At 42.8% G+C, this 12,929-nt stretch overlaps 1 protein-coding gene across 3 annotated transcripts in view; it reads left to right on the top strand.

Annotated features, from left to right (window-relative positions):
• The window catches only part of armc2 (armadillo repeat containing 2), a 120,543-nt gene that overhangs the window by 60,196 nt on the left and 47,418 nt on the right, over positions 1–12,929 (top strand). For all 3 annotated transcript variants that reach the window (XM_067985000.1, XM_067984999.1, XM_067985001.1), the window contains one exon: positions 6,117–6,262. In XM_067985000.1, coding sequence (XP_067841101.1) covers positions 6,117–6,262 — 146 coding nt within the window. The remainder of the gene's footprint in view (positions 1–6,116; positions 6,263–12,929) is intronic.

Below are 12,929 nucleotides of genomic sequence, written 5' to 3' on the forward strand. Positions count from 1 at the left end.
GGATGTAAGAGCACTGAGTGGCCACCGGGGGATTGTTGGTGAGCAATTAAAGTACTTTTAACACAGTGTTGACTCAAAATGCTGAGTGCACTTTCTTGGAAAGTATGGCTGGCTCTTCTTGCTTTTGCAGCCTCTGAGAGGTTATTAAATCTTTCTGACACTAAGTTGCTGTATGTGGAGTTGGCACTCACTGTCCTGACCACCACCTTCTACTGCTGATTTGCTGCTCTTCTTTTGGAGCCTTTGCCACTTGGAGCATCCCTCCACTGTCTGACATCTGGGAGAAGCACTTCAGCCGAATTATCAAAGGTTCAGAGAGATCTCTGTTGTTCAGCCAAATTGGTGAATTGCTTTCTTTATCATTCTCTCTTGTGTGGACCCCTTTAAGAACATAAGAAATAGGAGTAGGCCATACGGCCCCTCGAGCCTGCTCCACCATTCGATAAGATCATGGCTGACCTTTGACCTCAACTTCACTTTCCCGCCCAATCCCCATATCCCTTGATTCCCCAGAGTCCAAAAATCTATCGATCTCAGTCTTGAATATACTCAATGACTCAGCATCCACAGCCCTCTGGGGTAGAGAATTCCAAAGATTCACAGCCCTCTGAGTGAAGGAATTCCTCCTCTTCTCCATCTTAAATGGCCGACCCCTTATCCTGAGACTATGCCCTCTAGCCGGGGAAACAAATTCTCAGCATCTGCCCTGTCAAGCCCCCTCATAATCTTATGTGTTTCAACGTGATCCCCTTTCATTCTTCTAAACTCCAGAGAGTATAGGCCCATTCTACTCAACCTGTCCTCATAGGACAACCCTTTCATCCCAGGAATTAATCTAGTGAACCTTCGTTGCATTGCCTCTAAGGCAAGTATATCTTTCCTTAGATAGGGAGACCAAAACTGTACACAGTACTCCAGGTACTGTTGCTACCGTCCTTTAAACCCTGCTGGGAGCTTGCTTGAATTATTAAAATTAGGTTGATCCCAACCAAATCAGTCCACTTGATTTTAAGCTGGTGTGATTGCCACCCTGCTATTATTCCACTCTGGTTTTTGCCTGAATGGTAAAATTTAGTCCTTTCTCTCTCTCTCCCCCCTTTTTCTCTCATTTCTTCTCAGTTTCCTTTCTCCCCTCACTCTCTTCTGTTATCTTTTCTATTATTTCTGTTACTTTCTATAATTATTGACTTTTATTATAATTATTTAACATTGGCTTTTCTTTCACTTTGGTCTTCAGAAGCACTTGAAAAGTCGAGCATTCATCTAGAACTGCAATGCACTGCTTGCTCAGACTAACTTTTTTCTTAACTCACTACGGATTGTTGAAGCTTTAATGTTGTATCGGTACTTTTTGAACTGCTTCTGCAGAACCTTTTTTAATTTTCAACAGAGAGATTCCAGTTGAGAGCAGAACTGTTGAAACTCTTTAAATGCTTTGAAAAACAATGCTGTTGAAAAGAGGATGAGTCAATGATTGCCCACTTACTATCGGCATTAAAAGCTGTTTATGGAGCAGCTTGGTTATTTGTCACTTTATTTTTCAAATTTAAAAAAATCTTTTAGATTTCACCTAGCATCAGCTTCACGTAGCACTGATTGGTAAATATGCTGTTTTTCTGCCAATTTGTGTTAAGTGTCAACACTAAGTTGATTTTTTTTTTATTCGTTCATGGGATGTGGGCGTCGCTGGTGAGGCCAGCATTTATTGCCCATCCCTAATTGCCCTTGAGAAGGTGGTGGTGAGCTGCCTTCTTGATCCACTGCAGTCCGTGTGGTGAAGGTTCTCCCACAGTGCTGTTAGGAAGGGAGTTCCAGGATTTTGACCCAGCGACAATGAAGGAACGGTGATATATTTCCAAGTCGGGATGGTGTGTGACTTGGAGGGGAACGTGCAGGTGGTGTTGTTCCCATGTGCCTGCTGCTCTTGTTAGATTTCACCTAGCATCAGCTTCACGTAGCACTGATTGGTAAATATGCTGTTTTTCTGCCAATTTGTGTTAAGTGTCAACACTAAGTTGATTTTTTTTTTATTCGTTCATGGGATGTGGGCGTCGCAGGTGGCTTAAGAAAAAAGCCACCAGTGAGTTAAGAAAAAAGTTAGTCTGAGCAAGCAGTGCATTGCAGTTCTAGATGAATGCTCGACTTTTCAAGTGCTTCTGAAGACCAAAGTGAAAGAAAAGCCAATGTTAAATAATTATAATAAAAGTCAATAATTATAGAAAGTAACAGAAATAATAGAAAAGATAACAGAAGAGAGTGAGGGGAGAAAGGAAACTGAGAAGAAATGAGAGAAAAAGGGGGGAGAGAGAGAGAGAAAGGACTAAATTTTACCATTCAGGCAAAAACCAGAGTGGAATAATAGCAGGGTGGCAATCACACCAGCTTAAAATCAAGAGGTGGCGGGTTTGGGAGGTGCTGTCGAAGAAGCCTTGGCGAGTTGCTGCAGTGCATCCTGCAGATGGTACACCCTGCAGCCACTGAGCGCCAGTGATGAAGGGAGTGAATGTTTAGGGTGGTGGATGGGGTGCTAATCAAACAGGCTGCTTTGTCCTGGATGGTGTTGAGCTTCTTGAGTGTTGTTGGAGCTGCACTCATCCAGGCAAATGGAAAGTATTCCATCACACTCCTGACTTGTGCCTTGGAGATGGTGGAAAGGCTTTGGGGAGTCAGGAGGTGAGTCACTCGTCACAGAATACCCAGCCTCTGACCTGCTCTTGTAGCCACAGTATTTATGTGGCTGGTCCAGTTAAATTTCTTGTCAATAGTGACCCCCAGGCTGTTGATGGTGGGGGATTCGGCGATGGTAATGCCGTTGAATGTCAAGGGGAGGTGGTTAGACTCTCTCTTGTTGGAGATGGTCATTGTCTGGCGCGAATGTTACTTGCCACTTATGAGCCCAAGCCTGGATGTCATCCAGGTCTTGCTGCATGCGGGCTCGGAATGCTTCATTATCTGAGGGGTTGCGAATGGAACTGAACACTGTGCAGTCATCAGCGAACATCCCCATTTCTGACCTTATGATGGAGTTGATAGAATCATAGAAAGGTTACAGCACAGAAGGAGGCCATTCAGCCCATCAAGTCTGTGCTGGCTCTGCACAAGAGCAATCCAGCTAGTCCCACTCCCCTGCCCTATCCCCATAGTCCTGCAATTTTCTTTACTTTCAAGTACTTATGCAGTTCCACTTTGAAGGCCACGATTGAATTTGCCTCGACCATGCCCTTTGGCAGTGCATCCCAGATCCTAAGCACTCACTATGTTTTTAAAAAAAATGTTTTCCTCATGTCACCTTTGTTTTTTTTGCCAATCACGTTAAATATATGTCCTCTTGTTCTTGATCCTTCTGCCAATGGGAACAGTTTCTCTCTATCTACTCTGTCTAGACCCTTCATGACTTTGAATACCTCTATCAAATCTCCTCTCAACCTTCTCTGTTCCAAGGAGAACAACCCCAGGTTCTCCAGCATGTCCACATAACTAAATTCCCTCATCCCTGGAATCATTCTAGTAAATCTCTTCTGCACATTCCATAATTGTGTGGAATGTCACATGGAGAGAGTGAGAGAAATGTATAAAAAAAAGTAATGGAGGAGGACCTTGATAGATAAATTAAAATATATATATGACAATAAATGCTGTTTTATGGTATTGAACCTCTTGTGGTTTCCTCAAATTATCCACTATCCCTGGTTGGGAGGATAGGCAACCAACTTGCTTCCATAACTATGCTGCTATATAACTACCTGTTAGTAGGTGTGCAGGAGTACTTTGGTTGATTTTCTTTTTTGGAGTGCTTACATTGGCAGCTACAAAGGTTGTTGAACAATCTGGACCATGGAATTCATAACAAGCACTGTTTATGTGAACATCTGACGGGAGGAAGGATAGGTTCTGACATTTCTCTCTCACAGACATGGAACACTCCATCTGGTGGCCTCACCAATCAATGGCAAACAAATTCATTCTTAGAGAACAATCAAGCTCAAATTTGATTAAGGCCAGAATTTGAACTCCACCTCCCTGTTTAGAAGTGAAATGTTCAAATATCCATGTTTTTAACAGATACTTAAAACTGGGTCCTCTGCAAACATTCATGCTAATTATCAAGAAAGTTATTCCATTTCTGCATCTTGAGATTGGGAGCTTTGTAAGCTGAGTTGTTGTCTAGACACCAGGCAGTTGCAACTGAGATGCTACCTACAACAATCCGGAGTAGGGAGACTGGTCTTTAGTTTCTGGCGTCTGGTTTTTGCAATCTTGAGGAAACTGTGCCTTTAAAATTGTTCATAATTCTATTAAATGTTGCCAAAGAATAAGATCAATAATTATGTAGCATGATTATCCTCACTCTCCTAAAGCATTGAAGAGACAGGACCACTCTGCTCCAGACCTCATTACAGCCTTGTTCCAAACATGGACAAAAGAGCTGAATTCCAGAGGTGAGGTGAGAGTGACTGCCCTTGACATCAAGGCAGCATTTGACCGAGTGTGGCACCAAGGAGCCCTAGTAAAATTGAAGTCAATGGGAATCAGGAGGAAAACTGTCCAGTGGCTGGAGTCATACCTAGCACAAAGGAAGATGGTAGTGGTTGTTGGAGGCCAATCATCTCAGCCCCAGGGCATTGCTGCAGGAGTTCCTTAGGGCAGTGTCCTAGGCCCAACCATCTTCAGCTGCTTCATCAATGACCTTCACTCCATCATAAGGTCAGAAATGGGGATGTTCGCTGATGATTGCACAGTGTTCAGTTCCATTCGTAACCCCTCAAATAATGAAGCAGTCCGAGCCCGCATGCAGCAAGACCTGGACAACATCCAGGCTTGGGCTCATAAGTGGCAAGTAACATTCGCACCAGACAAGTGCCAGGCAATGACCATCTCCAATAAGAGAGTCTAACCACCTCCCCTTGACATTCAACGGCATTACCATCGCCGAATCCCCCACCACCAACATCCTGGGGGTCACCATTGACCAGAAACTTAACTGGACCAGCCACATAAATACTGTGGCTACAAGAGCAGGTCAGAGGCTGGGTATTCTGGGGCGAGTGACTCACCTCCTGACTCCCCAAAGCCTTTCCACCATCTACAAGGCACAAGTCAGGAGTGTGATGGACTACTCTCCACTTGCCTGGATGAGTGCAGCTCCAACAACACTCAAGAAGCTCGACACCATCCAGGACAAAGCAGCCCGTTTGATTGGCACCCCATCCACCACCCTAAACATTCACTCCCTTCATCACTGGCGCTCAGTGGCTGCAGTGTGTACCATCTGCAGGATGCACTGCAGCAACTCACCAAAGCTTCTTCGACAGCACCTCCCAAACCCGCGACCTCTACCACTTAGAAGGACAAGAGCAGCAGGCACATGGGAACAACACCACCTGCACGTTCCCCTCCAAGTCACACACCATCCCGACTTGGAAATATATCGCCGTTCCTTCATCGTTGCTGGGTCAAAATCCTGGAACTCCCTTCCTAACAGCACTGTGGGAGAACCTTCACCACACGGACTGCAGCGGTTCAAGAAGGCGGCTCACCACCACCTTCTCAAGGGCCATTTGAGATGGGCAATAAATGCTGGCCTCGCCAGCGACGCCCACATCCCATGAACGACTAAAAATAGCTGAAGCAAGTTAAAATACACTTAAGCCTACAAGAGAAAGAAAAACACAAATACCAGTTTCAATATGAGTCACTTGCATGTACATAAAGTAGAACTGAGGCAAACTGATGATCTATCAAAGCAAACAAAGTAATAAAATATAAGCAGTTGCATGTAGCAATTATTATTATTACATTTTGATAATTTTAACATTTCTACAGTAGTGATTTTAGGGATGGAAGTTGAAACAGGAAGACATGCTTTACTGACCACGTATATTCAATACTAAGGGAAAATGTGTGATACTATTGCATGTTTGTAACTTTTAACCATGTCTATTAATTAGCGTGGCTTTGCTTTTTCCTTTTAATAGTCAAGCAAAATGTATAATTAAAAAGTTACAAGCTACTTGAAAGTACAAAGTTACACATTTTTTTAAACAACGTTCTTAGCATCTCTGCAGTTTTGTGAATAATCACAAATTTTTGAATGATTTGTATTTTCTCACTTGAAGGTCACCGCTACTCTGCGAAACTTGGCAGACCTGCCTCAGTCCCGGACCAGGTTCCTAAGCACTGGAGCACTACTGGAACTTTGTGTGGTACTGGAACAGCACACAAATGATAAAGACATCTGTACAAATGTAGCCAGAATATTCAGGTAACAGGGTAAAAGCGTTCAGTGAGCAACTGTTAAAAACCTTCAAATAATCTGATTCTCAAAATATTTCAGAACTAAGTTCCTTTTTGCTTTAAACCTCACAGACTCGTGACCTTGTTTATATATTCCAGGGAATTAGGACTAACTTTGTTAATTGTATCCATGTGATTTATATCAATTAATGTTAATTGTATTCAGGTGGTGCGCATCAATTGGGAACTCGCTTGTATCCATTTATAAGAGAGCTGATCTAGGGTGTGGTGTGGGTGTAATGTGGATCTCTGTGAATAAAGGCTGGGAAGCAACTGAAGACCAGGCTTCAGTAGTTTATCCTTCACCGGGCTATCCAGTTTATTACAAACTTGTTGAGATTAGAAACTGCACAATTTATTTAGTGGGCCAAAAGAATTCAAAAAGATTCCAGGCACATACGGAAGACTGAAACGTTCTATTTGATCTAAATTTATGGCCAAATCAATTTAACATGATTTGATGATTGCTAATGGACCCGTTTTCACTCTTGAAGTGTGGAGTGCCAAATTTTAATTTAAATACTGTAATTGGGAGTTATATAACTGTGATTTGTGTTTATATCTTGGGCAGCTGTAGAGTACTGTTGGAAGCTGATAGTAGATCTACAATTACTCCTTCTCTGACATTTTTAATTTGCCTCAGTTCTACTTTATGCACATGCAAGTGACTCATATTGAAACTGGTATTTGTGTTTTTCTTTCTCTTGTAGGCTTAAGTGTATTTTAACTTGCTTCAGCTATTTTTAGTCCTTCAAGACAAATGTTTTGTGTTACTTTACAGTGCATTTTCATGACCTACAAGAAAGGCAAATAGGCACATAATTCAACTTAGCTAAAAATTAAATAGGAGTGATAAGATTAAAACTAGAAAGTGTAAAGCCCATTGCATTTTAATCTTTTATATGAAAGGAAACTATGATAACTGCTTTAGCCAATCAGAAAGATTACATGAGCCTTTTCAAGGCCCAATCTGGAAAGAACAGTTGAGCCAGATTGTAGCACTTAACAAGTACAGTACTATTTGATTTATATCACCAGATTGTGTACACATCCTTGGCTAGCTCGTTATCCTATGCTGTTCCTACACTGATGTTATGAAAATTTAAAAAGCAGATTATAAAATTTCCTGAGTTTCTGATGCCCAATAAGTAACCTTAAGTAAGGGGTACTTTTATTTTAACAAAATAGGCTGCCTTTCTAGTAAAAAGTTACAGAAAATCCTTTCTTCTCCATTATTCTGCTGTACTTCAATTCACTTATACGTGAGCTGTGGGTTGGAAGATCTTAAGAACATAAGAAATAGGAGCAGGAGTAGGCCATATGGCCCCTCGAGCCTGCACCGCCATTCAATCAGATCATGGCTGATCTTCGACCTCAACTCCACTTTCCTGCCCGATCCCCATAACCCTTGATTCATCTAGAGTCCAAAAATCTATCTATCTATCTCAGCCTTGAACATATTTAACGACTCAGCATCCACAGCCCTCTGGGCTAGAGAATTCCAAAGATTCACCACCCTCTGAGTGAAGAAATTCCTCCTCATCTCAATCTTAAATGGCCGACCCCTTATCCTGAGACTATGCCCCCTAGTTCTAGACTCTCCAGCCATGGGGAAACAACCTATCAGCATCTACCCTGTCAAGCCCCCCTCATAATCTTATGTCTCCATTAGATCACCTCTCATTCTTCTAAGCTCCAGAGAGTATAGGCCCATTCTACTCAACCTCGCCTCATAGGACAACCCTCTCATCCCAGGAATTAACCTAGTAAACCTTCGCTGCACTGCCTCGAAGGCAAGTATATCCTTCCTTAGATAAGGAGTCCAAAACTGTACACAATACTCCAGGTGAGGTCTCACCAAAGCCCTGTACAATTGTAGTAAGACTTCCTTACTTTTGTAGTCCAACCCCCTTGCAATAAAGGCCAACATTCCATTTGCTTTCCTAATTGCTTGCTGTACCTGCATATTAACTTTCTGTGTTTCTTGTACGAGGACACCCAAGTCTCTCTGAAAAGCAACATTTAATAGTTTCTCACCATTTTAAAAAATATTCTGTTTTTCTATTCTTCCTACTAAAGTGAATAATCTCACATTTCCCCACATATACTCCATCTGCCACCTTCTTGCCTGCTCACTTAATCTGTCTATATCCCTTTGCAGATTCTTTGTGTCCTCCTCACAGCTTACTTTCCCACCTAGCTTTGTATCATCAGCAAACTTGGAGATATTACACTCAGTCCCTTCATCTAAGTCATTAATATAGATTGTAAATAGCTGAGGTCCAAGCACTGGTCCTTGCGGCATTCCATTAGTTACAGCCTGCCAACCTGAGAATGGCCCATTTATCCCTACTCTCTATTTTCTGTCCATTTACCAATTCTCTATCCATGCTAATATGTTACCCCCAATCCCATGAGCCCTTATCTTGTGTAACAACCTTTTATCTGGTACCTTATCGAATGCCTTTTGAAAATCCAAAAATACTACATCCACTGATTCCCCTTTATCTACCCTGCTAGTTACATCCTCAAAGAACTCTAATAAATTTGCCACATAAATACTCTGGCTACAAGAGCAGGTCAGAGGCTGGGTATTCTGTGGCGAGTGACTCACCTCCTGACTCCCCAATGCCTTTCCACCATCTACAAGGCACAAGTCAGGAGTGTGATGGAATACTCTCCACTTGCCTGGATGAGTGCAGCTGCAACAACACTCAAGAAGCTCAACACCATCCAGGACAAAGCAGCCCGTTTGATTGGCACCCCATCCACCACCCTAAACATTCATTCCTTTCACCACCGGCGCACTGTGGCTGCAGTGTGTACCATCCACAGGATGCACTGCAGCAACACGCCAAGGCTTCTTCTACAGCACCTCCCAAACCCGCGACCTCTACCACCCAGAAGGACAAGAGCAGCAGGTACATGGGAACAACACCACCTGCATGTTCCCCTCCAAGTCACACACCATCCCGACTTGGAAATATATCACCGTTCCTTTATCGTCGCTGGGTCAAAATCCTGGAACTCCCTTCCTGACAGCACTGTGGGAGAACCTTCACCACACGGACTGCAGCGGTTCAAGAAGGCGGCTTACCACCACCTTCTCAAGGGCAATTAGGGATGGGCAATAAATGCTGGCCTCGCCAGCGACGCCCACATCCCATGAACGAATTAAAAAAAACACGATTTCCTTTTCATAATATGATTTGGCAGTCAACACAGTTTTATGATTTTCTAAGTGCCCTTTTACCACTTCCTTAATAATGGATTCCAGCATTTTCCCGACAACTCATGTCAGGCTAACTGGTCTGTAATTCCCTGTTTTCTCTCTTCCCTCCTTTCTTGACTAGCTTCCAATCCGCTGGGACTGTTCTAGAATCCAGGGAATTTTTAAAGTTCATAACCAATGCATCCACTATCTCTGCAGCCATCTCTTTTCGAACCCTAGGTTGTAGGCCATCAGGTCCGGGGGATTTATTGGCTTTTAGTTCCATTAGTTTCTCCAGTACTTTTTCTCTACTGATATTAATTACTTTAAGTTCCTCATTTTCATTAGCCCCTTGGTTCCCCACTCTTTCTGGTATGCTTTTTGTGTCTTCTAGTGTGAAGACAGATACAAAATATTTGTTTAACGCCTCTGCCATGATGAAAATAAATTGGCTGAAGTCATACAAGATATGAGTCATTGCTGTTCTGCAACTAATTAGTGTTTTATGTGTGTTTCTGCTTTTGATTTTGCTATTGCCCACGCGATTATTAGTTTCACTTCCTCATAGAACTAGATGTTTAATAACTTGGGCCCAGTTTTCAAAAGAGCTATGACTAGGGAGCATCAATCTCGTGCAGGCAGTGAGATGGTTTCCATGGATATGACTGAGATGATGGAGAAGTGGGATGAAACCACTATCTGCATCTGCAACACATTGCAGGAAGTTTCCCATGACATGCAGGACACCTTGGAGTGAATGATAGTCTGGGAGATTTCTGCAGCAACAGGAGGGGGTATTAAGGGCAATGGTGAATTCCAGAGTAGCAGCTATGACTGCTTCAGTAGATGAGCTGAGCACTTTCACAGGGCTTACAGAACCTGATTGGGACTAGTCAGTCTGTGATGACGCCGACCAGTAGCATCTCTGAGCCTGTGTCCTGCATCAGTGGGCTGCAAGGAGTGGTCACAAATGTTGCTGTTTCTCCTGGGAGTGGCAAAGAACCTGTGATCTTTAGGCCCTCTCCAATGCTTGCCAATCAGGGAACTTCAGACCCTTGACACTGCAAGAAAACCCCTTTGGGACAGATGCTTCCCTGACACGAGTTATCTCAGACCTCTAAGGCTCCAGGGGAACCTTCCAGCCACCCATCAACTCATTCCACTTGGGGACCACCTCATAGAAGTAGCATACTAGGAGCTTGAGCAAGTAAGGTAGTTGGCATAAAGGGTAGGTATGGTGTAAAAAGTAGTTTAACAAAGGGTGAATGGATTTTCTGGCACCTTTTGGTGAATATTTTGTAAATTAAACACAGCTTGAGCATATTTCTGCATATGCTTACAACTTTTGGAAGTTGAATAATGACTGGGGAAATGTAGAGTACAGTCTTATAAAGGAAGTTGGCAGAAGTCTTTGACACTAAGGGACTTTGTTGGGGGGAGAACAGGCAGGTGTTAAATGACTTTTTTTGGAGTGTAAACTTTTAGTTATTGAAAACACTAGGCTATAAATTGTATCCTTCTTTCTCTGGCTGCAACCTGTCCACCCTCCTCAGGCTGTGGGATGGAGGTGCTTTCCTCTCTCCCCATTATCACCTTAAGCTTCTGGAAGCAGCAAGCCTTTCTTAATTTTGATGTTATGTAGTATGCAGCAAGCAACAATGATTCTGGACATTCTTTCTGGGCTGTATTGCAATGCTCCACCAGATTTGTCCAGGCACCTAAAACACGATTTAAGAATAGTAGCTCCATAACAATTGTACTGGCATGAGCCTCATTATATCCGTTGTTCCCTTCTGTCTGTGGAATCATAAGCCAAGATTGATCACCAGTCATCCAAATCATGAGATGATAGCTTCATGACAGCTTCCTGCATATCAGGCACTCACGTGTAGGATAAAGTGATTGGCATCGCACACTAGCTATACATTAATGGAATGAAAGTCTTTTCTGCTGATAAAATTGAGGGGGTTGTCATATGGGGCCAATTCATTCTGTCATTTGCACCTTGCACCTGTGGGTACCCTTCCAATCTATGCACCTTCATTGCTCTCTCTTTTGTTGCTCTGGTTCCTTCAGAAAGCAGATGAATTGTGCAGCCCTCCTGAATGAAGCATCAATCACTTTCTTGTTGCATGCTGCTTGACTAATGTGGCAAATGCGGCCTAGAAGGATCCAGTTGAAAAGAAATTCAAGGCAGTGGTGACTTTGACCAGTACAGGCAGTGCTGCACTCTTGGTAGAAATGCATTGTAGGTCTTCAGCCAGCAGTTCACATATTTCCCCAATAGCCTCTGGGGTGGGGAGGTGGGGGAGCACAGCCTTCTGAGGCACTGACATTCAGAAAAGTCTAAGAAAGACCTTCTTAGTCTGTAAACCCTGATGAATCAGTATGTACGTGTAGAGAGCAAATATATTCTATGATGTCTCACTCTTAAGTGCGTCCATTCCAACCTCATCCTTCTCCCATTCTTCATAACATAGGAATAGAGCGATTCCCATTGGGAAACCCATGTTGCCAGTCCAAAACTCTATATTGTTTCTAGAGCTGATTGATAGCAAAAGTTCTGACAGAATCTCTGAAATAGTAAACAGATCAATATACAGACAAAGTAACACCAACCTTCAGCTACAGCAAATAAAATGGCCTCCTCAATGCAGTATTTGCAAACAATTTTACAACACCAAGTTATAGTCCAACGATTTTATTTGAAATCTACAAGCTTTCGGAGGCTTCCTTCTTCCTCAGGTAAGGCACATTTACCTGAGGAAGGAGGAAGCCTCCGAAAGCTTGTAGATTTCAAATAAAATCGTTGGACTATAACTTGGTGTTGTAAAATTGTTTGCAATTGTCAACCCCAGTCCATCACCGGCATCTCCACATCAATGCAGTATCTGTCTCAGAGATCCCTTAGTGGTACTCATACAGCCATTTATATAGTGGCGGTAATAATTTTGGATGGGTTTTGAGGCAGAAGTTAGGGAAAATGGGTGGAGTGATCGGTTATGCCAAGTTGACCCATTTAAATGTGGCACATCAGTGTCCCAGCAATACTTTAAAGGGGACTGGTGATTAGTTTTTTTTCCAGGTGCAATGTCGGACAGATAGTTTTGAGGTGCAAGGCATTACTGCCCCATTTTACTCCATTTTATGACTCAACTGCCAGAAAACTGGCAGTAGTTCAAAGGAAAATCCAATCTGTAATGATAACGATGGATTAGAGCAGAGTCCCAGAGGTAGGTGACATAGGCAAGATATCCAATTTAACAACCGTGCTGAAAAGCTTTATGCTGATCATAAATTATTTTGGGACTATTTTGAAAGTTGAAAGAAATGAATGGGGCAGCATAGGTCAAGGGCAAATTTCAAGGCATACATCTTGAGGATATTGGTAGGGCCAACGGACTTGGAGTCCAGAGAGTAGAAG

This window comes from Heptranchias perlo, chromosome 5 (assembly GCF_035084215.1).
Source record: "Heptranchias perlo isolate sHepPer1 chromosome 5, sHepPer1.hap1, whole genome shotgun sequence".
Classification (NCBI taxonomy): domain Eukaryota; kingdom Metazoa; phylum Chordata; class Chondrichthyes; order Hexanchiformes; family Hexanchidae; genus Heptranchias; species Heptranchias perlo.